General features: G+C 41.3%; 1 protein-coding gene across 1 annotated transcript in view; it reads right to left on the bottom strand.

Moving 5' to 3' along the window:
* LOC119725047 overlaps positions 1–23,854 on the bottom strand; it is a 115,478-nt gene extending 91,624 nt beyond the window's left edge. Inside the window, exons 1-3 of the mRNA XM_038196412.1 lie at positions 23,764–23,854; positions 8,357–8,689; positions 4,394–4,633 (exon numbers count right to left, since the gene is read on the bottom strand). Coding sequence (XP_038052340.1) covers positions 4,394–4,633; positions 8,357–8,689; positions 23,764–23,854 — 664 coding nt within the window. The remainder of the gene's footprint in view (positions 1–4,393; positions 4,634–8,356; positions 8,690–23,763) is intronic.
* Between the last annotated feature and the right edge of the window lie 239 nt (positions 23,855–24,093).

Genomic DNA, 24,093 nt, shown 5'->3' with positions numbered 1-24,093 from the left:
CTGTGTGCTTCGACCACCACAGGACCGGGTCCGTCATGTCCGTAGATACACGATCGCCATAATTTGGGACCTTTATTTCCACATGATCAGTGTTTGCAGTCACAGTCAGTAAGTTACAACTACAAATCGATATCTCATCCCAAAAAGCACTCACGCGTCACGTTAAAATCTGAACGATTATGCGAAACGAAAAATGATCCGATCGTGCACGTGCATGTCTATGTGTGCCGCCATATTCTTTAAACAGCGCCCTCACACTTTCAGTTGTTGTTTTTTTCGGGGTCTGCAGCTATCAGTCCGACACCTCATGTCCGACGCCCGGTCCGACGCCTCATAGCTCCGACACCTCGTCAGTCCGACAAATTAAAACGCCTCGTTTTTCCGACGTCGGACTTACGAGGCGTCGGACTTATGAAGCGTCAGACCTATGAGGCGGAATAAACAAATTATATGCCTCATAAGTCCGACGCCTCAGTCGGACCCACGCGCGGATCCAGATGGGGGCACACCCGGCCCGTGCCCCCCTTTTTGCAACTGTTTTTTTTTTTTTTTTTTTTTTAACGAGTCATCTTAGGGCGGGCGCGCATTAAATACATCCCTTTGAGAACATGGCTATCTTTTTCCTTTTTGAGGAGTCATTATGGCGGGCGGACGGGCGGTCATCAAATCAATCGCTTGGAACATAACTATTATACATAATTATCAACAAAAATATACAATGTATAAGTTTTGAAGGTCGCCTGTCAATCATTGTCTCAAAATTTCTTTCAAAGCAAGAATATATTTTTATAAGACACTTTTTTATTTCCCGGCTGGACTAGGGGCACATTTAATACAGCACTTGCATTTAATGCTTCATGTCAAAATGTATTCCAAAATATATTCTAGAGTAGAACCAAGGGCGGATCCGGGGGGGGGGGGGCAAAGGGGGCCATGCCCCCCCCCCAAAAAAAAACCGAAACCATTTTTTTTTTTTTATGTGACATCGCAATAAAGGCAGGCAATGAGTACACCACCATCTTTTCCTCAATAAAACAGTGGTTAAAGTGGTCAGAAATTGCCTCAGATCGCACCACAGAGTATCTAGAATCCAAAAAATTTTCGGGGCCCTTAAGCGGGCCCCGAACCCCACGCCGTAATTTTTTTGACCCACTTTTTTGGGGACCAAAACTTTTTTGGGGGGGGGGACCAAAAATTTGTTTTGGCCCACCCCAAAATTGTGTTCTGGATCCACCCTTGAGTAGAACATGTACCGGTACACGAAATTATGTAGGCTATGTGTTTTTTTTAATAAATGAAGAATAAAATCGCCATCCCCTTCTTTTATTTTCCCGGCCTCAGAGAGAGATTTACGTCTGGTTCTCTACAAAAACTTTTTTTTTAAAGCAAAATGATTAAAAAAAACCTAGTTAGTTAAAGTTTGTACTCGAAGTTAATTCTTTTGTAGATTCCAGGGGAAATTTAATACGAATTATGCTCGGTTTTTCTTATTTTTAAATGAATATGATCAGGATTAACAACATCCCTCAAATAATAGCGTCAAAATATATTCCAAAATATATTCTAGAGTAAAACATTTTCACAAAATAATGTAGGCCATGCATTTTATTTTTAGATACACGAAGAATTAATCGTCATCCCTTTTGCCTCAAATAGAGAGAAATCAAATAAATAGGGGTTATTTTAATACGACTTAGTATGTCTTGTTCTCTCGATTTATTTTTAAAGTAAAACGATTTCAAACACCCTAGCCCATTAAGTTCTGAACCCTCAGTTAATTCTTTTGTAGATTCCAGGGAAATTTTAATACGAATTATGCTTAGTTTTTCCTAATTTTAAAAGGAATACGAATAAGATTATCAACAGCCCTTTGACTTCAAACTTAATTTCAAAATGTATTCCGAAATATTTTAGAGTAACATTTACAAAAATAATGTAGGCCATGCAGTTTTATTTTTTTAATAAGCGAAGAATAAAATCGTACTACGAAAAAAGACATCGGGAGCCCTACATTTAATGAATTATTTGGACTTGGAATATCATCCCCCAATCGTTTATCTATGTGCATGTACACAACACGGAGGTGAAATTTCACGTTCAATTCAGTTTCCCACATTTTTCGCATAAAGGTTTCCCCTGTCTCTGAGAAAAAAAAATGCCCAAATAAAATCTCAGCTCCGAAAAGCCTTTCCAGAGAATGATTGATAGCCGCATTGTTCAAATTGATACAATGCTACTCTTGTTCATTACAAAGCATATACATTTGGGTTCAGCTGTAGGCCACCGAACTTTAAGGCCTTTGATAACAGCTCAGGAATGCTGCCACTTTCGGGAAATTTGTGCAGACAAACTTTTTCATATTTTGGAATTTGGAATTTTGATGCAGTTTGCATTTCCGTTAAATTAAAGTTTGTTTTTTTGTTTTCTTTTTAAGAAAATCGGCGCCCCCCCCAAAAAAAAAAATACAAATAAACGATTTTCCTCAGGCCTTGACATTTCTTGAAGTGATTCGACAACACTTGCAGAATGCAGACGATTCATTTCGTCTTAAATTATTTAGCCAGCAGACTTCAAAAGAACATGGAAAAAAATGGTGGTTAAAGTGTATACAAGTGTATGTGACCGCAGTTACCTCACATTATATAAGGGACACAGGCGGCAGTCTTTTTGAAGTCTTGACTAAACATTTAAACGCTACGGGGAAATTTTGCTAATATCATCAATTTTTTTTATGACAACCGAGATGGTTTTGAAATAAAGTTTTATTTCTTCTTTTTGTTTGTAAAGACTATTCGTAATGTAATACTCAGCAGGCTTATAAGTTATACAACATTTTTCAAAGGAATTGGGACGGAGAAATTTTCTGGGCCGGTTGATTTGCTCAGCCGTGGGGTGGGGTGGGGGTAGGGGCTGCTTGGGGCAGGCTGTCCCCTAATGAAATTCAATTTATTTTATTTTCTTTGTTTGCAAGGCAAATTTCTGGGTAGAAATGTATGTTTTAATAGTAAACATGACTTTTTTTGGCTCGCTCGCTCCGCTCGCTCGCAAAATAACATATGTTCATATTTTTCACCCGGGGGCTGTCATCAGCACCTTCTAATTTTGGGGTTCATTTTCAACTTACATCAACAGTGACTTTAAATTCTATATTTGATAGGCAAAAATATATATAAAAAAAAAAAAAAGTAAAAAATAAACATTGTGAATTTTGCTCTTAATGGCTTAAAGTACTCATGATGTAGGAGAGAACATCTAGAATCGTAGAGCTTCCAGTGCCCTCAACCCTGCCCGCAAGGGATTTCGCGCTTCAGTCTCGTTATGTGTGCAACGCGCACAAAGTTTTTGTGCCCCCCCTTTTTGAAAATCCTGGATCCGCCCCTGGTCGGACCTATATGAGATTTTTCTCGGCAATCCTTTTGCGTGCAGGAAAACTACTTTCAGGATCACTAGTATAGATACCTCAAGAAGTTCAAACCAGCTGCCATTTTTTCTGACACTTTTTTTTGGCGGGACCCTTCGTGTGCAAAAACAATGATTCAGATAAATTCACTTTTTTTTTAGCATTTGGACAGCTCACCCAAAGTGCTACATCACGAGAATTTTTTTTTCAGAGTTTTGCCTATTCGGGGTGGGGCCACATTTTATGAAGCGGGGGGGGGGGGCAAATGTCATTACCAAAAACTTCCAAAGGGCCTCAACTTACAGTTTATATACTATACACTATTTGCACTTACCGGAAAAGCCTAAATATGACAAAGTCCAATATCTCAAAGAGCAATAAGTTAAAGATCAGAAGATTAACCGAATGAAATATAAATCACTTGTATCTAGACAAAAGTTTGACGAGGCGTTAGAAATATCATCATATCCATGACATAATAGCGAAAAAAAACTTGAGATCGTACCTACATAAGTATAACCCGTGGGGAAGGGTTTTGCAGGCCAGTAAATCGGTCCAAACTTGCCTACGCCGGCCAACCCACGATTTGCATGCCCTCAAAATCTTCGGTATTTTAGCGCAATGTGGGCCATGAACTTGAGGGCTTTTAAAAAAAAAAAGCCGGAAGCCGTGCACAGGACTGTGAGCTTGTAGTGTAATTTGGATGAAATTGGGGCCCTAAAAGCGCTCTATTTTGCAATGGAATGTAGGCATCGTTTTTCAAAATGGCGATGGGCTAAAGGACTATTTTAAGGGGTGATCATCTTCGGATGGAAATTTCTCCCAAAAGTCATCTGTTAACCCCCCCCCCCCCAAAAAAAAAGATGACGAAATACACTTTAATGTGATGTGTGTCTCGAACACCTCAGAGAGTTGTGAGTATTTTTCCTGAACTTCTTAACAGGGGGCATTTATCATTGGGGTCTATGGCAGTTTACTAGTCTGCAACCTTACCTTCAACATTCACCGTAAACGAACAGTTGGCTGTGTTCCCAGACGTATCTGTGGCAGTAAACGTCACAACGTGAGAACCAACGTTGAGGGCGGTACCGCTGATGAAGTCAGTGGTAAAGACCACGCCCTCAGAGTTGTCGCTGATGTCGGGTGTTGGTAAATAGTACTCGAATGTTGCCGTGTCTAGATCTGTATTAGCTGTGAAGCTTGCCGGGCAAGTTATTGTAGGGTCGGTTCCATCTATTTGAAAAAAAATGCCAGGCGTAGAATGTGTAACCAACCTAGATGATGATATAGATATGGTTTGAAAGAAGCGCCTTTCCACTTTAAAATGAGACATCAAACATCCAAATCTGATCATTTTACAGAGTTATGAGCATAACAAGATGGATGCATTCACACAAGATAGAAAACACACAAGCGTACGTGTGATGGGCGTGGTGCCATTCCGCGGTCGACAGTGTGTGTTTTTTGTTTGTTTGTTTTTCACGCAAAAAGATGGAAACCCTTAAAACAAAGTTGGAGTAACGAAACACCTTCAAAAATTACGATGTCCACTTTTGTCACAATTCGTATTGACTTCATAGAAAAACTTTTCTAGAGTTTCAGTGGTACCCGTCATAATTTTCCACGTATGCAGCCGTGTGGTTGCGAAGGGCGATTTCTAAAGGTTACGTAACACCTTATTTTGAATGAAACTACATGTACACAGACATGTTCACGTTGGCGGGTGAAATCTTTGAAAATTAATTACTCCCGTTTGGAAGACGTAATCTGCATGCAACTTTCAGGGTTTATTTCCCTTATAGTGATCCAAGTATGCATGCTAAAAATCGTGGTGATTATGTTCATTACTTTTCGTTGAAATTGGAAAAATAGGTCTGGCTACGTGCATTTTTAAAAGTTGTAACACTGGTGTTTGCAATATCTGTCAATCTTTTCAAGCCTCGCGAATATTAATAATGTTCGGTATTGTGTACAGTACAAATTTGCAGAAAAGCCTCCTTCACGAGTTATTAATTAATAAATGTCACCCTTTTTCCGGCTTCCATTGGTCGATACCGAGACCCACGCCAACTTGATCACGTCGGAGTGACGTTAATGAAATGCTAATACACTGTACAATGTATGCGATCTTTCATTAATGTGTTGCCGGGCCGAAATCGGTCAACCATAAGCGCCGCGCCTATACGCCGCTATAGAATCTTTTCTGACTGTGCGTGGTTTGGTCGGGGAAAAAAATGCTCGTTGTAATTTTCTTGGAGATATAGTTCAAGGTGTAACACTAGCGTTTGCAACAACAGATTAAGCTGAAATTCGGCATATTATAATGAAAAGTTGATATAGGCAAACGGACATAAGCTCAAACACGCGATGCGCTGCATACACCCACTACAGAACACACGTTACCCCAACAGGCGCGCACATTTATATACAATGTAGCCACCCACGCACGCGCGCCCGTGTGTAGGTGGCTAACCGTGGGCTAACCACGGGCTAACTAATCAAAACACTGACTGGCTATTATTTGTTCAAGCCAAAATATCGTTGGAATGTATTGTCCAATTAGCATGCTTCTTATATCAGCCTTTAGATAATTTTATCAACTTTATGAATGACGTCACCCCAAGGTTGCTGAACTTTTCGTTTTGACGCTGTGGTAAAAACACTGCGTGCTAACAAACTAGTTACGCTTCGTGGATGTGCACTATTGAATAGGAGCACAAAGCGTGGATGTGTTTTTGAAACTAAAATGGTCGTTATTGGCCGAGCACTGTCAATAACAAATTTCATCTTTATACAAAGCTGAAGATATCTTCTTTCGTGTTCTGATCACCCCAGATGTGTACGTTGCCCAGTTTCAAAGATGTGCCTGTTTATGTCAACAACGCACACGCACACATACTGAGCGTATACACGCAGTGTTGCGATGAACAAAATGTCCAAAACTTTTCATTATGACTCATGATTTAAGTGTTCAACTACTTGTGAAATAACAACCAATACATAGATTTGAGGAAGTTTTCGAACGATTTCTTCCCTACTTTAAGGTCAGCTTTACAAGTACCAGAATTGACGTTTCGGCATCGATAACGGCGATTTTCTTCACTGACATGAAGTTTAGAATGTCGTTTAGAAGTTTAGAATTTAACATTTAAATCATTTTGAGCATATTTTTTTTTTTAGAAACAAAACGTTTGAAAGGCCATGTTTTTGGGGGTGCATGAATTTCAGTGCTCTGTTATAGCGTCTATTACTAATCGGATAAACTTTGCCTATCAACGGGCCACGCTTCGCCTTTGCAACCATAATGGCTGCAAATTGCGACTTCACCGACAGTACATGTCAAATTGTCTAATCGTGATGTGCGCACGAACCGACCTGGCTTTCAGCTACTGCCTGCACTAAATACGTGTGTTATTCATTTGTTTAAGTCTTTTTGCTTTCTGTTCATCAGGTCAAATCTATCAATGTCAGAACAGACAATGCAGGTTTCCCCCTTTATTTGGTTTTGGAGCGACTCTTTATTTTCAAGGACCATTAAGTTTGGTGCATTTTCCTCTAGGTCACTTTATTTTCCTCGAGGTGACTGTTATCTTTCCACAAACTATAGCCTCGGGAGAATATGCCATAATTTATTACAAGCTTGAGGAATTTTCTATATTTCTCAATATACCCCCAAAAAATTATTAATGAACCATTGTGAAGGTACGGTTTCGCATCAGCGCAATGTATAGAAATGACAATACTTAAACCGGTAGACAAGTTGCTAAATCTCGATCCCACCATTAAAGCGAGAACCCATAGCGATAGAGGCTCTTTTTCAGAAGTTGTTAATCTCTGCCCATGTTATACACAAACAAAACCCGTAAAAACACTGTCCATTTCCCGTCATTTTTAACGGTTGATTACCGTTATTGCTCGAACCGTCCCAAGAAAAAAAAATGTGCTACGTGAATTTCCCGTAAACTTGGTGGCCTGACGCATGCCCCCCCCCCCCCCCCCTCAAGATTTTTGCGGTGGTTATATCTAATAACTTCCCACCGATCCATGAAAAATTTTTGAACAACAAATGCGAACATACATCTTTGCACTGTTCTTACATAAGATTATGGCATGTCAGTGTACTGTGCAGGAGTGCATCATAATGGACCGATCCAGTAAGCACCGCCCCATGGTATTCTGACCAATCACAGCCGTGATTTATGTTCGACATGCGTGCACAAAAGCTCGACATGCGTGCGGGCGCGTGCACGCGCGTACGTTATGATGCGCGCGGCAGGAAAATGCAGTGTATTGCAGTGCATTGGAGAGGAGCACGTGTTAATTTGCCCACGTGCGCAGTGGGAGGGGCTTACTGGATCGGTCCAGAAACGAGGCATTCCCTGATAGGCTATCATGAAAAAAATTGAATTCCGTGATATGCTATCGTGGAAACGCGGCATACTGTGATAGCCTATCACGAAAACGTGGAATACCGCGATAGGGTATCTCAGCAACATGGAATTCCGTGATGTTTTATCGTGGCAAAGCGAAATGCCATGATATCGTTAGCCTATCACAAAATTCCACGTTTCCACGATAGCTCATCACGGAATTACATGCTTTCACAATAGCCTTTCACCGAATTCTATGTTTCTGTGATAGGCTATAATGATATTCCACGTTTCCGCGATAAGCTATCACAGAATTCCACATTTCCACGATAGCCTATCACGGAATTCCACATTTCTGTGATAGGCTATTACAGTATTCCACGTTTCCACGATAGCCTTTCAGGGAATTCCATGTTTCCATGATATTTTATCTCAGTAACCCAGTAACGCGCATGGTCATAAACGCTTCCGTAAAGTTGTTATTGGTGAAGAGAGAAGAAAAGGAAAGTTGAGCTCCTCAGTCGTCCAAAATTTATCGAATCGAAAGAATCGAAAGAAACAAAACTACAAAACGAGCAGAACTCACCCAGAATTGAGATGTAGAATGTACAATCTGCTTGATCAAAGAGATCACTGGTGTCCGAGAGTTGGTAGATGACTTCGACCCGACCACCGTGCTCGTTGTTGACTGTGACCGGAAATTCGTTGCCGGAAGAGCAGAAAACGTCCGGGTCCATGTTAGGGTCCGGGTCGCAGAATATGAACGCGAGCGTACTCGCCGGCGGAGAAACGAGCACCGGGTTGGTCCAGGAGACGATGGCGGTCGACGACTCGGGAGCCAGGGTGATTTGGATGGTGTCTGGCGGGTCGCCATAAGTGGCCTCCGGTGGGGGACAGGTGGAGTTGTCGAAAACCAGAGCTGTCAGATTAAGTAAATTATAAAATGAAAGGAAATTATATTCTCTTTGAAATACCTCAGTAACTTTGCAATCATCGTCGTGTTCCAAGGAAAAAGGTCAAGCAGCCCAGGCACACACAAAAACACTTTTCGAGATAATCGAGTTGAAAGGTTTTTAGACCGTGGGCCAGAAATCCTATCCTGCCTAGAAAATGAAGTCCGTTCAAGATTTTTGGTGGCAACAAAAAAATGCTATTTGTGCTCCCATTAAAATAAAAATCACATGAGGCTGAAATTTGGACTCGTGAAAGTCGTTAATAATTACAATAAGGCCCCAAAAAATAGTCGGTCTCTGGTCAGACCGAAGTTCCGGAATTGATGCGGCGACGCGGGGTGTTTGGGTGTTTGGTGGCTTTTTTTTTCAAGCTTGTATTGTACAGACCAGGTGGGTACTATTTTGCTTTTTTGTGTCCTCATTATACATTGGTGTCCTCCATAATTTCCATTGGTACCCTTTATCATTTGCCTTGGTGCAATTTCCCCCTTCCTTGGTGCTCCTTGGTACAAAAATTTGAGGAGGCGCGGCAATAGAGGGCGCTGTTGTAGCTTCCGTGTTAATTTGAAGAGAAAAAAAAGGTTGACGCGCATGATTAAAATCGACGCGCGCGCTGACCAGAGACCGAGTATTTTTTGGGGGGGCCTAATAGTCTGCATTTTTATTTCAAAATATTACTTAATTTTGAAGTTATTTCAATTTCTCTGCTAGACCTTTTACCGGGTACTCCCTCTGCCTTAAACGTGAACTCTCCCTGCATTAAACGTGCGCTTAATTAAGCGGCATGTTAAATCCTAACGACTTTTGGCCGGGAACAAACTTGTCTTTACATAGCCACTTGAGTGGACGTTAGCGCATCTTGAACATAATTTTGTTACATTAGATGCACGCTAACGACCTTTTGCCGGGAACAAATAATGGAAACCTCTTTACGACTTTTGTTACTGTTAATGACGTCAGTGTGACGTAGCCCTTTGAGACAAAATGTATATTAAATGAAAGATTCATTCAGGGATATCCAAATCATCGCTGGAAAGTTTGGACGGTAGAGATGAATGGTTGTGGGGGTTTTTAACCCAATTTTATTTCTATGGTTTTTTTTAAATAAATTTTTGCTCATCAGCTTCCTTGCATTGTAAGTTACACTCAACGAATCCAATTAGCACTTCATCTTAAAAAAGAATCGAATCATTGAAAATGCACTAGCCTACATAAAGTGATATGTAACATCTGCTTTTGCTGTTACTTTCAGAAAAGAGTAGATTTGGTACTACTTGAGTATTTTTTTCTAGAGTACTCGTACTCGTACTTGAATGTCAAAGTACTCGTACTCGAAATGACGGTACTCTTACTCGGGTAGCAAAGTACTCGTACTCGACATGAAAAAAAGTTTACTCGATTATCAAAGTACTCGAACTCGAATAACAGTAATCGACAAAAATAGTATAGCTTGGCTTATCATGGCCTTATTTTATCGATACTTTCAGTTTGAAATGGTTGATTGGCCTGCAGAGAAATTGAAGTTTCCTGATTTTTCTCTTTGCACGTCCGGACAAACACATTCAGCTAGCCTTGAGTGGGTCTGTATACCGTATTGGCCGTATTCGAAAAACAGAACTCGTACTCGGAAGTACAAGTACTCGTACTCGGAAGTACAAGTACTCGTACTCGGTAACCTAAGTACTCGGCAGTACTCGGAAGAAATTCCTCGACTACAACACTGATTTGGGGGCTGTTATGTTATATTCATAAATACCTAAGACAGTTTACCCATTCCCGTTGGTCGACAGCCCATCAGTTGGGTGTTTTTAAAACGTTTGATAAAACACCGACTGACTATAAAACATCGTTTTTCCCTGCACCGCTGCCTTCTGCGCCACATCGCGCAGTACGCGCTGCGCGCGCCAATCTCCATGGTAAGGAGATTTTAAGTACTTGCGCGAGGCATATACCATAAACATAGCTAGAGGGGTGTTTCACAAAACATGAAGTAAAATTGTTGAACAGAATCATTGGACATTTATAATTTTTGACTTTTCATAAGACTTTTTGACTGAAAGGTATTTATGGATGGGAATAAATGTGCTTGGCCGGTATTAAACAAGTGCGTTTAAAACTGGCTAGAAGCCTAGTCGCCGATAAGGGCCCTCGCCTTCGGCTCAGGCCATTATCCCCGTCTGTTTAAAACTGGCCAAGCACATATTGGAAAAAAACAGTGTTTTCCCACGATGGGCGGTACGGCCGACCATCGTTGGAAATTGATTAAAAAAATGGTACTCTGCCTTTCGCCAGAGCCTATTGTGAACTCGCCCTGGTTTTTACCAACCTCGCATTCCCAAACTTTGTAACTGCACGACTGATTTTAAACTCCGACATGCTTCAATACAATTCAATGCATCCCTCCACAAATAAATTCCTTCTACTCACCAGGACCTTTAATCAAAATCAACACACCGAAAAGCAAAGGCCGCGGGGACTTTTGGGCCCATCAATGCCAAGGAGCTTTCTATTCATTTCTGTGGTATCTTCCCTCACTTGTCTCTATTCAAACAAACTGGCCTTGACATATGGCAGATAGTTTCAAATGGAGCCAAATCCCCTATGCTGGGCCATACCAGGTCAATTTTTGGAATCATCGGTATTTCTATCCAAATCTTCGCTGATTGATGATATCTTTAACAGACAGCACTAGCCTATTGTGTGCAAAAAGCAGGTCGGTGCGTAATTAAAAGCAAACGTGCTTCGTTGTTTGCCGTAGGCAGTTAGCATAGACAGCTTCTATTTCAATGATACCTTTGAGTCCAACAATGGACGACTAAAAATGAAGACCGAAAACCCTCGTGTCGAGAATAATTAATCGGTCTTCATACTACAAATAAGTTACTGTGGAAATTTACCCTCAGGCTGGCTTGTGTGGGTCTGTGCGGGTTGGGCCCTCGTGGATCTGTAGGGTACCACTTTTAAGGTAAATTTTCGCATGTTAGAACTCGCCTTTACCATTTTTCCCCCGCAGATGTCTTGGCTAAAGTGTGTTTATAGCTCCATGGTTTGACCATCAATTATGAACATCGGCGTACCTCTCTCGAGAAATGTCAGATTTTTGAACACCGCAATGTGTCGAAACCTGTTACCTTTTTTAATACACCGTCTGTGCGCAATGAAAGGTGCTGCTTAATGGTTAACCTTAATGTGAGTTTAAACTGAGTTTTCTAATAATTGTTGTCAGGGGGAAAATGTTATGGCCGGAGCCGTAGGCGAGGGATATTATCGGCGACCTGGCCCCGAGCCAGTCTTAAACGGACTTGTTTAATACCAGCCAAGCACGTATTTATTCCCATTCATAGATACCTTTTAGGTCAAAAAGTCAAAACAAATACAAAAATATAAATTTCCAACGATTTGGTTCAACAATGATACCTGTTTTTTGTTAACACACCTAAAGCTGTGTTATGGTATGCGCCTCTCGTGAGTAGCCGTAAACAAACTCCTTATGGAGATGGGCGAGCGCGTGGCGCGTATTTCCGCTACTGCGCGATGTGGCGCAGAGCGCAGCTAGCTGTCCGTCGGAGTTTAGGACTATGAAATGCAGACTCACTGGTAGTATTGCACCAATCTTGTCCCCAGGGTCTCGAGCAGTACGCGCCCACCACTACTTGCTATCTCACCCTGGTATTGGATCGTTTGCATGTGCGTATGCAAATGAGGAATAGTCTGGTGCCGGCATGTGCGTTACATTACCGTTTGTTTTTGTATGCGGTGTCTGGGGTAAACACAGCATCAATATTATTCGTCGCGCCGTGAGTTATGAAAACACAAACATATTAATTTAATGTTAATATGAGCAAAGTGGAAAGGAAAGGAGTATTTTTGAGAAGACGTGGACGTTATAATTACAATGATCGTTAAAACACGTAATGCACGTTGGAAATAACAACACCAACTACACGATATAAATCCATTACTAGCAAATTGCGGTATCGAATCAGGATACACGAAGAAATTTTCCCTTCCAGGGCTTACGATTGGAAACGAGGATGGAAATACAGTAAACACTGGGGACGAAGTTGGTATTGCACATGCATAAGTGAGGATTGTGAACGTGCAACCAATAAAAAGGGTAAATGATCCAGATTTTATACGAGTCCAAATTTCATGTGACACTGGAAAAGTGTTTAAGACCAGCCAGCCGGTGTTTTATCAAGTTAAGATCGGCCACGTGACTTACTTTCGACCAATAGGAATAGGTAAACAGTCTTAGGTAATTATGAATAACAAATACATTTCCTGTCATTCCTTAGGCACTCTTAAATATCTGAAAAGAATTTACTGGAAAAATAATGAAATCCGGACATTAAAGCAGATAATATTCACTACACCAACGCATAGGCCCACTACTCGACCTTTTTTTTCTCTGCATACAACTATATTAGCCTGCAAAGGTCAAATTGAAAGGTCTATTCGAGGGGAAAACCTTTATTTGACATGCAATGGATTAGCAGTCACCCCCAACAAGTTGCTCATCCATTTCAAGTCGGTCCCTTTGACGATCGCCCGATCTTCTGACCGTGACATAATGATCGCCGACCGTGACATAATGATAAATCGCCGGGTTGTTCAAAATGACAAAAGTGCTTACGACAACTGCAAAAGCTCAGGACAAATATTATTGTGTTCGGGTCCCAACAATCGTGAGGCAGGTTGATTTACCCGCGTTTTTGGAAAAGGTTCAGGAACACCACGCTTGGTATCCCACCAACCTTACAAAAGTCCAAGGCCAGATAGCAAGAACCACTCCACAATACAGGCACAACAGTTTTGACGAAATCTTTCTAAATTTGTGACTGAAAGGATCAACCCAGCCCCAGATTTGAGAAGTTTAATTATAATCATGTTCCCTAACGTGGCGCACTTCGACATTCCCCCAACTTTCCTCTCGCAGTGTCGCCAATTCTTTGTCGACAAACTTCAAATTCATTCAGTGCAATACTGGCACTTATACCTTATTAATGCTTGCTATTTAACTTCTGTGAACAATTTCGGTGTCATGAAATTTAATCCGAAATTCAAAAACGGTGGCGTCCGGAAATTGGGCACAACATTTGCTAAGTGTTCCCTGACGTGGCGCACTTGAATACATCTCGGAAAATTCCACATTAACATTTAAGAATTTCTGTAAAGTAGATAAATTCTGATAAACCATCATTATCTTTACTTACATACCCAACTAGAAGTTTGCCAGAAAATTGTTACTTTTAAGGGACATTTTCAAAATACTCGTACTCGGAAGTACAAGTACTCGTACTCGGTAACCTAAGTACTCGGCAGTACTCGGAAGAAATTCCTCGACTACAGCACTGATTTGGGGGTTGTTATTTTATATTCATAAATACCTAAGACAATTTACCCATTCCCGTTGGTCGACAGCCCATCACGTGGGTGGTTTTTAAAACGGTTGATAAAACACCGACTGACTATAAAACACCCTTTTCCCCTGCACCGGTACCGCTGCCTTCTGCGCCACATCGCGCAGTACGCGCTGCGCGCGCCAATCTCCATTGTACGGAGATTTTAAGTACTTGCGCGAGGCATATACCATAAACATAGCTAGAGGGGTGTTTCACAAAACATGAAGTAAAATTGTTGAACAGAATCATTGGACTATAATTTGTGAAATGTCATAAGACGTTTTGACTGAAAGGTATTTATGGATGGGAATAAATCTGCTTGGCCGGTATTAAACAAGTGCGTTTAAAACTGGCTAGATAGTCGCCGATAAGGGCCCTCGCCTTCGGCTCAGGCCATTATCCCCGTCTGTTTAAAACTGGCCAAGCACATATTCCCTAAGAAAATTTGGTTACACTGACCTGTTTAAGGCTTAATTAGTGTTCAAAGATGCTGGCAAAAAACATGGACAAAATGTTGTTATTGTAGTTTGGTTCCCTGACGATACGGAAGAATTTTTAAACGCAGGGAATTATCAGGTCAGGGAATCAGACTGGTTGGCTTGCACCCGTCCACGGATGTGTAACTAATTACAAACAAAATATGGAATAACTTCATTTGGTAAATTGGGGGCAGTATTTGGGGAAAAAGCAGTGTTTTCCCACGATGGGCGGTACGGCCGACCATCGTTGGAAATCTCTGCCTTTCGCCAGAGCCTATATTGTTAACTCGCCCTGGTTTTTACCAACCTCGCATTCCCAAACTTTGTGACTGCACGACTGATTTTAAACTCTGTCACGCTTCAATACAATCGGCATTTCTCCACACATAAATTCCCTCCAACTTGCCAGGACTTTTAATCAAAATCAACACACCGAAAAGCAAAGGCCGCGGGGACTTTTGGGCCCATCAATGCCAAGGAGCTTTCTATTCATTTATGTGGTATCTTCCCTGGCTTGTCTCTATTGAAACAAACTGGCACTTACATATGGCAGATAGTTTCGAATAAACCCAAACCCCCTAGGCTGGGGCATACCAAGACAGGTCAATTTTTGGAATCATCGGTCTATCCAAATCTTCGCTGATTGATAATATCTTCAAAAGACAGCACTATTATGTGCAAAAAGCACACACTGATTTGGGGGCTGTTATGTTATATTCATAAATACCTAAGACAGTATACCCATTCCCGTTGGTCGACAGCCCATCACGTGGGTGGTTTTAAAACGTTTGATAAAACACCGACTGACTATAAAACACCCTTTTTCCCTGCACCGCTGCCTTCTGCGCCACATCGCGCAGTACGCGCTGCGCGCGCCAATCTCCATGGTAAGGAGATTTTAAGTACTTGCGCGAGCCAATCTCCATGATAAGGAGATTTTAAGTACTTGCGCGAGGCATATACCATAAACATAGCTAGAGGGGTGTTTCACAAAACATGAAGTAAAATTGTTGAACAGAATCATTGGACATTGTAATTTTTGACTTTTCATAAGACTTTTTGACTGAAAGGTATTTATGGATGGGAATAAATGTGCTTGGCCGGTATTAAACAAGTGCGTTTAAAACTGGCTAGAAGCCTAGTCGCCGATAAGGGCCCTCGCCTTCGGCTCAGGCCATTATCCCCGTCTGTTTAAAACTGGCCAGGCACATATTTATTCCCTAAGAAAATTTGGTTACACTGACCTGTTTAAGGGTAAGTGTTCAAAGATGCTGGAAAAAAACATCATGGAAAAAATGTTGTTCTTGTAGTTTGGTTCCCTGACAATACGGAACAATTTTTAAACGTAGTGAATTATCAGGTCAGGGAATCAGACAGGCTGGCTTGCACCCGTCCACGAATGTGTAGCTAATTGCAAACAAAATATGGAATAATTTCATTTGGTAAATTGGGGGCAGTATTTGGGGAAAAAAGCAGTGTTTTCCCACGATGGGCGGTACGGCCGACCATCGTTGGAAATTGATACAAAAAATGGTACTCTGCAGCCTTTCGCCAGAGTCTATAGTGAACACACCCTGGTTTTTACCAACCTCGCATTCCCAAAATTTGTAACTGCACGACTGATTTTAAACTCCGACATGCTTTCAATACAATTCAATGCATCCCTCCACAAATAAATTCCCTCTTACTCACCAGGACTTTTAATCAAAATCAACACACCGAAAACCAAAGGCCTCGAGGACTTTTGGGCCCATCAATGCCAAAGGACCTTCCTATTCATTTCTGTGGTATAATTCCCTCACTTGTCTCTATTCAAACAAACTGGCCTTGACATATGGCAGATAGTTTCAAATGGAGCCAAATCCCCTATGCTGGGCCATTTTTTGGAATCATCGGTATTTCTATCCAAATCTTCGCTGATTGATGATATCTTTAACAGACAGCACTATTGTGTGCAAAAAGCAGGTCGGTGCGTAATTAAAAGCAAACATGCTTCGTTGACTGCCGTTGGCAGTTAGCCTAGACAGCTTCTATTTCAATGATACCTTTGAGTCCAACAATGGACGACCAAAAATGAAGACCGAAAACCCTCGTGTCGAGAATGATTAGTCGGTCTTCATACTACAATTTACTGTGGAAATTTACCCTCAGGCTGGCTTGTGTGGGTCTGTGCGGGTTGCGTAATTTTTTTTCCTAGGAGGGTTAGGGGCAATGTCATGAATAATTCACTTTTTCCTTTCAATCATTGCAAGACTCAGGTTCTCGTTTTATTTTCCCCTTAATTTAAAATTATCTCAGTGATAAATTTGGAGAAGAAAAATAGCTGATGAAAATGAGCAGCGACGACGTGGATTCGAACCAGGGATCTTTGTATCCATAGCTCATCTCGCTATCCACTAGGCTACTGTGTGGTAGCTCGACGACAACCGTTCTTTAAAATGCTTTAATGTATTTTAACTAGTTGAGTAACTAACAACAATGCTGTTGATGTCATTGTCTGTTCTCATGGATAAACATGAATTATTCATGACATTGCCCCTAACCCTCCTAGGAATAAAAATTACGCATGCGGCGTGGGCCCACGTGGATCTTTAGGGTACCACTTAGGTACATTTTCGCATGTTAGAACTCGCCTTTACAATTTTTCCCCGCAGATGTCTTGGCTCAAGTGTGTTTATAGCTCCATGGTTTGAACATCAATTATGAAAATCGGATGTACATGTACGTACCACTCTCGAGAAATATCAGATTTTTGAACACCGCAATGTGTCGAAACCTGTTACCTTTTTTTAATACACCGTCTGTGCGCAATGAAAGGTGCTGCTTAATGGTTAGCAAAAACGTTGTGTTAACCTTAATGTGAGTTTAAACTGAGTTTTCTAATAATTATTGTCAGGGGAAAAATGTTATGGTCGGAGCCGAAGGCGAGGGATATTATCGGCGACCAGGCCCCGAGCCAGTCTTAAACGGACTTGTTTAATACCGGCCAAGGACGTATTTATTCCCATTCATAGATACCTTTTAGGTCAAAAAATCAAAACAAATCCAAAAATATAAATTTCCAACGATTTGGTTCAACAATGATACCTGTTTTTTTTAAACACACCTATAGCTGTGTTACGGTATGCGCCTCTCGTGAGTAGCCGTAAACAAACTCCTTATGGAGATGGGCGAGCGCGTGGGGCGTACTTCCGCTACTGCGCGATGTGGCGCAGAGCGCAGCTAGCTGTCCGTGAGTTTAGGACTATGAAATGCAGACTCACTGGTAGTATTGCACCAACCTCGTCCTCAGGGTGTCGAGCAGTACGCGCCCATCACTACCTGCTCTCTCACCCTGGTATTGGATCGTTTGCATGTGCGTATGCAAATGAGGACTAGTCTGGTGCCGGCATGGGCGTTACATTACCGTTTGTTTTTGTATGCGGTGTCTGGGGTAAAAACAGCATCAATATTATTCGTCGCGTCGTGAGTTATGAAAACACAAACATATTAATTTAATATTAATATGAGCAAACTGGAAAGGAAAGGAGTATTTTTTTTGAGAAGGCGTGGACGTGATAATTACATTGATCGTGAAAACACGTAATGCACGTTGGGATAACAACACCAACTACACGATATAAATCCATTACTAGCAAATTGCGGTATCGAATCAGGATACAGGAAGAAAGTTTCCTATCCAGGGCTTACTATTGGAAACGAGGTTGGAAATAAAGTAAGCATTGTTAATATTGCACATGCGTAAGCGAGGATTGTGAACGTTCAACCAATAAAAAGGGTAAATGATCCAGATTTTATACGACGAGTCCAAATTTCATGTGACACTGGAAAAGTGTTTAAGACCAGCTAGCCGGTGTTTTATCAAGTTAAGATCGGCCACGTGACTTGCTTTCGACCAATAAGAATGGGTAAACTGTTTTAGGTAATTATGAATAACAAATACATTTCCTGTCATTCCTTAGGCACTCTTAAATATCTGTAAAGAATTTACTGGGGAAAAAAATGAAATCCGGACATTAGAGCAGATAATATTCACTACACCAACGCATAGGCCCACTACTCGACCTTTTTTTCTCTGCATACAACTATATTAGCCTGCAAAGGTCAAATTGAAAGGTCTATTCGAGGGGAAAACCTTTATTTGAAATGCAATGGATTAGCAGTCACCCCCAACAAGTTTCTCATCCATTTCAAGTCGGTCCTTTTGACGATCGCCCGGTCTTCTGACCGTGACATAATGATCGCCGACCGTGACATAATGATAAATCGCCGGGTTGTTTAAAATGACAAAAGTGCTTACGACAACTGCAAAAGCTCAGGACAAATATTATTGTGTTCGGGTCCCAACAATCGTGAGGCAGGTTGATTTACCCGCGTTTTTGGAAAAGGTTCAGGAACACCACGCTTGGTATCCCACCAACCTTACAAAAGTCCAAGGCCAGATAGCAAGAACCACTCCACAATACAGGCACAACAGTTTTGACGAAATCTTTCTAAATTTGTGACTGAAAGGATCAACCCAGCCCCAGATTTGAGAAGTTTAATTATAATCATGTTCCCTAACGTGGCGCACTTCGACATTCCCCCAACTTTCCTCTCGCAGTGTCGCCAATTCTTTGTCGACAAACTTCAAATTCATTCAGTGAAATACTGGCACGTATACCTTATTAATGCTTGCTATTTAACTTCTGTGAACAATTTCGGTGTCATGAAATTTAATCCGAAATTCAAAAACGGTGGCGTCCGGAAATTGGGCACAACATTTGCTTAAGTGTTCTCTGACGTGGCGCACTTGAATACATCTCGGAAAATTCCACATTAACATTTAAGAATTTCTGTAAAGTAGATAAATTCTGATAAACCATCATTATCTTTACTTACATACCCAACTAGAGGTTTGCCAGAAAATTGTTACTTTTGGGGGACATTGTCAAAGTACTCGTACTCGGAAGTACAAGTACTCGTACTCGGTAACCTAAGTACTCGGCAGTACTCGGAACTGAGAAATTCTTCGACTACAACACTGATTTGGGGGTTGTTATTTTATATTCATAAATACCTAAGACAGTTTACCCATTCCCGTTGGTCGACAGCCCATCACGTGGGTGGTTTGTAAAACGGTTGACTATAAAACACCGACTGACTATAAAACACCCTTTTTCCCTGCACCGGTACCGCTGCCTTCTGCGCCACATCGCGCAGTGCGCGCTGCGCGCGCCGATTTCCATTGTGCGAGGCATATACCATAAACATAGCTAGAGGGGTGTTTCACAAAACATGAAGTAAAATTGTTGAACAGAATCATTGGACTATAATTTTTGATTTGTCATAAGACGTGTTGACTGAAAGGTATTTATGGATGGGAATAAATGTGCTTGGCCGGTATTAAACTCGTTTTAAACTGGCTAGGAGCCTAGCCGATAAAGGGCCCTCGCCTTCGGCTCAGGCCATTGTCCCCGTCCAGGGCCCTAGCTGGTTTAAAAAGTACGTGTTTAAAATTGGCCAAGCACATAGTCCCTTAAAAAAATTGGTTACACTGACCTCTTTAAAGTTGAGTGTTCATAGGTGCTGGGGAAAAAACAAGAAAAAAAACTGTTCTTGTAGTTTGGTTCCCTGACGATACGGAACAATTTATAAACGTCGGGAAATTATCAGGTCAGCGAATCAGACTGGCTGGCTTGCACCCGCCCACGGATGTGTAACCAATTGCAAACAAAATATGGAATAACTTCATTTGGTAAATTGGGGATAGTATTTGGGGGAAAAGCAGTGTTTTCCCACGATGGGCGGTACGGCTGACCATCGTTGGAAATCTCTGCCTTTCGCCAGAGCCTATTGTGAACTCGCCCTGGCCTGGTTTTTGACCAACCTTGCATTCCCAAACTTTGAAACTGCGCGACTGATTTTAAACTCCGTCACGCTTCAATACAATCGGCACTCTTCCACACATAAATTCCCTCCAACTCGCCAGGACTTTTAATCGAAATCAACACACCGAAAAGCAAAGGCCGCGGGGACTTTTGGGCCCATCAATGCCAAGGACCTTTCTATTCATTTCTGTGGTATCTTCCCTGGCTTGTCTCTATTGAAACAAACTGGCACTGACATATGGCAGATAGTTTCGAATAAACCCAAACCCCCTAGGCTGGGGCATACCAAGACAGGTCAATTTTTGGAATCATCGGTCTATCTAAATCTTCGCTGATTGATGATATCTTTAACCGGCAGCACTATTGTGTGCAAAAAGCAGGTCGGTGCGTAATTAGAAGTAGGCCCCTAAACTATGGAACGCCAAAGCCGCCTTCTATAGTTCGATTTCATTCCATAATCAATTTCATTATTCCATTCGGCGATTTCATTATTCCATTCGGCGATTTCATCATTCCATTCGGTGATTCCATCATTCCATTCGGCGATTCCATCATTCCATTCGGCGATTCCATCATTCCATTCGGCAATTTCATCATTCCATTCGGCGATTCCATAATTCCATTCGGCGTTCATCCTTCGTTCATCCTTCATTCGTCTATTTCGCATTTGATTTAGCCATTCCACATTTCATTCAGCAATTTCGCCCCTTTTGCACTTCATGCTATTCTGCATTTCGCTTTTCATGCAGCCATTTCGCATTTCATGCAACTATTCCGTATTTCATTCGGTCTGGCAGCGTCCATCCGTACGGAAGCGTTAAAGGGACATAACACAAAGTAAAAAAAAAGAAGTCATAATTAGGACTTATTATTAAGTCATTGTTATGACATATCTTATAATAATGACTATTAAGTCATAATTATGATATATATCATAATTACGACTTAGTAATTGTTAAATCATAATATGACTTATATCCCATAATTATGACTTATTATTAAGTCTTATTTATGACTTATATGTTATAATAATGACTTAATACTAAGTCGTAATTATAAGTTATAAGTCATGACTTAATGATAAGTCATTATTATAAGATATAAGTCATAAATATGACCTAATAATAAGTCATAATTATGAGATTTATATCATAATTATGACTTAACACTAAGTCATTATTATAAGATATAAGTCATAACAATGACTTAATAATAAGTCCTAATTATGACTTTTTTCTCTTTTTTTTACTTTGTGTTATATCTCTTTAACGCTTCCGTACGGATGGACGCTGCCGGACCGAATGAAATGCGGAATAGCTGCATAAAATGCGATATAGCTGCATGGAATGCGAAATGCAGAATAGCATGAAGTGCAAAAGGGGCGAAATTGCTGAATGAAATGTAGAATGGCTAAATCAAATGCGAAATAGACGAATGAAAGGATGAACGCCGATATGGAATGATGGACTCGCCGAATGGAATGATGAAATCGCCGAATGGAATGATCGAATAGCCGAATGGAATGATGAAATCGCCGAATGGAATGATGGAATCGCCGAATGGAATGATGGAATCGCCGAATGGAATGATGAAATCGCCGAATGGAATAATGGAATCGCCGAATGGAATGATGGAATCGCCGAATGGAATGATGAAATCGCCGAATGGAATGATGGAATCGCCGAATGGAATGATGAAATCGCCGAATGGAATGATGGAATCGCCGAATGGAATGATGAAATCGCCGAATGGAATGATGGAATCGCCGAATGGAATGATGAAATCGCCGAACGGAATGATGGAATCGCCGAATGGAATGATTGAATCGCCGAATGGAATGATGAAATCGCCGAATGGAATGATGGAATCGCCGAATGGAATGATGGAATCGCCGAATGGAATGATGAAATCGGCGAATGGAATGATGAAATCGCCGAATGGAATGATGAAATCGCCGAATGGAATGATGGAATCGCCGAATGGAATGATGAAATCGCCGAATGGAATGATGGAATCGCCGAATGGAATGATGGAATCGCCGAATGGAATGATGAAATCGGCGAATGGAATGATGGAATCGCCGAATGGAATGATGAAATCGCCGAATGGAATGATGGAATCGCCGAATGGAATGATGGAATCGCCGAATGGAATGATGAGATTGATTATGGAATGAAATCGAGCTATAGAAGGCGGCTTTGGCGTTCCATACTAAACATGCTTCGTTGATCGATTGCCGTAGGCAGTCAGCCTAGGCAGCCTCTATTTCAGTGATACCTTGAGTCCAACACTTTTGCGGTCCACTTTTGCGACCCCATAAACTCGAGCTGTTTGGATGCTATAGTTGTGACTTCATTCGTAATAAAGTGTTCGCCTTTTGCGGTCGTTGAAGAAACCAAATTTTTTCGAATCGGTGATTGGTCACCGCTGTTCCCAAGACACACAACGTGTGTATCGTACACTGAAGAACGACACGAAAAACGTATTCAACCACATGTTTGAAATAGGATAAGTCGATAAACAATCCAAAACATGACATTTTCGGGGATTTCAGGACCTAGTGCCTCTTTAAACCGGCCACGAGACGGGCTCCCGACCAATAGCAGTGCGTAAAAACTGTCTTAGGTATTTCTGAATGGAAAATAAAATATTTATTGGGATAGGATCCAAACCTATCCGTACTTATAAGGCCAAAAAAAAGTCTCCGGTTTCTGGTATCCGCGCGCGTCGCCGTAGCCATGCGCGTCGGCAAAATGAAAAAGTTTTTTTTCAATGAAAGATGATGTCTCAAAACCGCCAAACTCACTGGTTTGACTGGAATCCTGCTGCTGCACAATTTTAACGTTTTTTAGATTGGGTTATAGTCGAGAATAAGCTTTATGTGGCCTCTCTGGACTCCCATATATTTGTACTAAGTTTAGTCGGGCACCATTATGCAGTCGTCAGCCAACATTTGAAGCAAAAAAAAATCAGGTAAAAAAAAAAAAACCGCGTCAAAATCGTTTCGCATTCGCAATCGCATGAAGTATGAACCGGGCTTGAAACGTCATAAGTTTAGGAATAATCTAACGAACATTCAACTTCTTGCCAATTGACAATTAAAATAACAGATTTACAGCAACAATTTTGTTACCAACAATAATTGATAGGGAAAAATATTGTGTGCACGTGTGTCGGCTTGCTCTTACTGTTCTCTGAATTGGTAAACACTTAAAAATAAGAAAAACTGAAGTCAAGACTTGTTTTAGTCACTGAAGTCATGGTTAGCGAGGAAGATTTAACCTACCTTCACCACAGTTGAGCCACAGCAGAGCGACCATCAAGGTCAGAAATGCCGAAAAATGACAGATATCTTTCCTTCCTTCGCCCGTGGCCATGGCGAGGTCTAGTCCCCCAAAAAACTTCCTTCCTCACCAGAAAAAAAATCTTGAGATTTGATCCTTTATATAGCAATCACAAAACATCAGCAAATAAGGGGACTGCACCTGCGAGTTGTCCGCAGGTTCAAGTTCTATCTGAAGGTTTTGTCATTGGGGAATTGCATTTATGGTCATTCGTGCGGTTCATTGCATTTATGGTCATTATTCGTGCGGTTCAGTTGTCATTGTAAGGACAG

Source organism: Patiria miniata, unplaced genomic scaffold (assembly GCF_015706575.1).
Source record: "Patiria miniata isolate m_02_andy unplaced genomic scaffold, ASM1570657v1 HiC_scaffold_18, whole genome shotgun sequence".
Taxonomy (NCBI): Eukaryota; Metazoa; Echinodermata; class Asteroidea; order Valvatida; family Asterinidae; genus Patiria; species Patiria miniata.
This window is presented reverse-complemented; position numbering and strand designations above follow the sequence as displayed.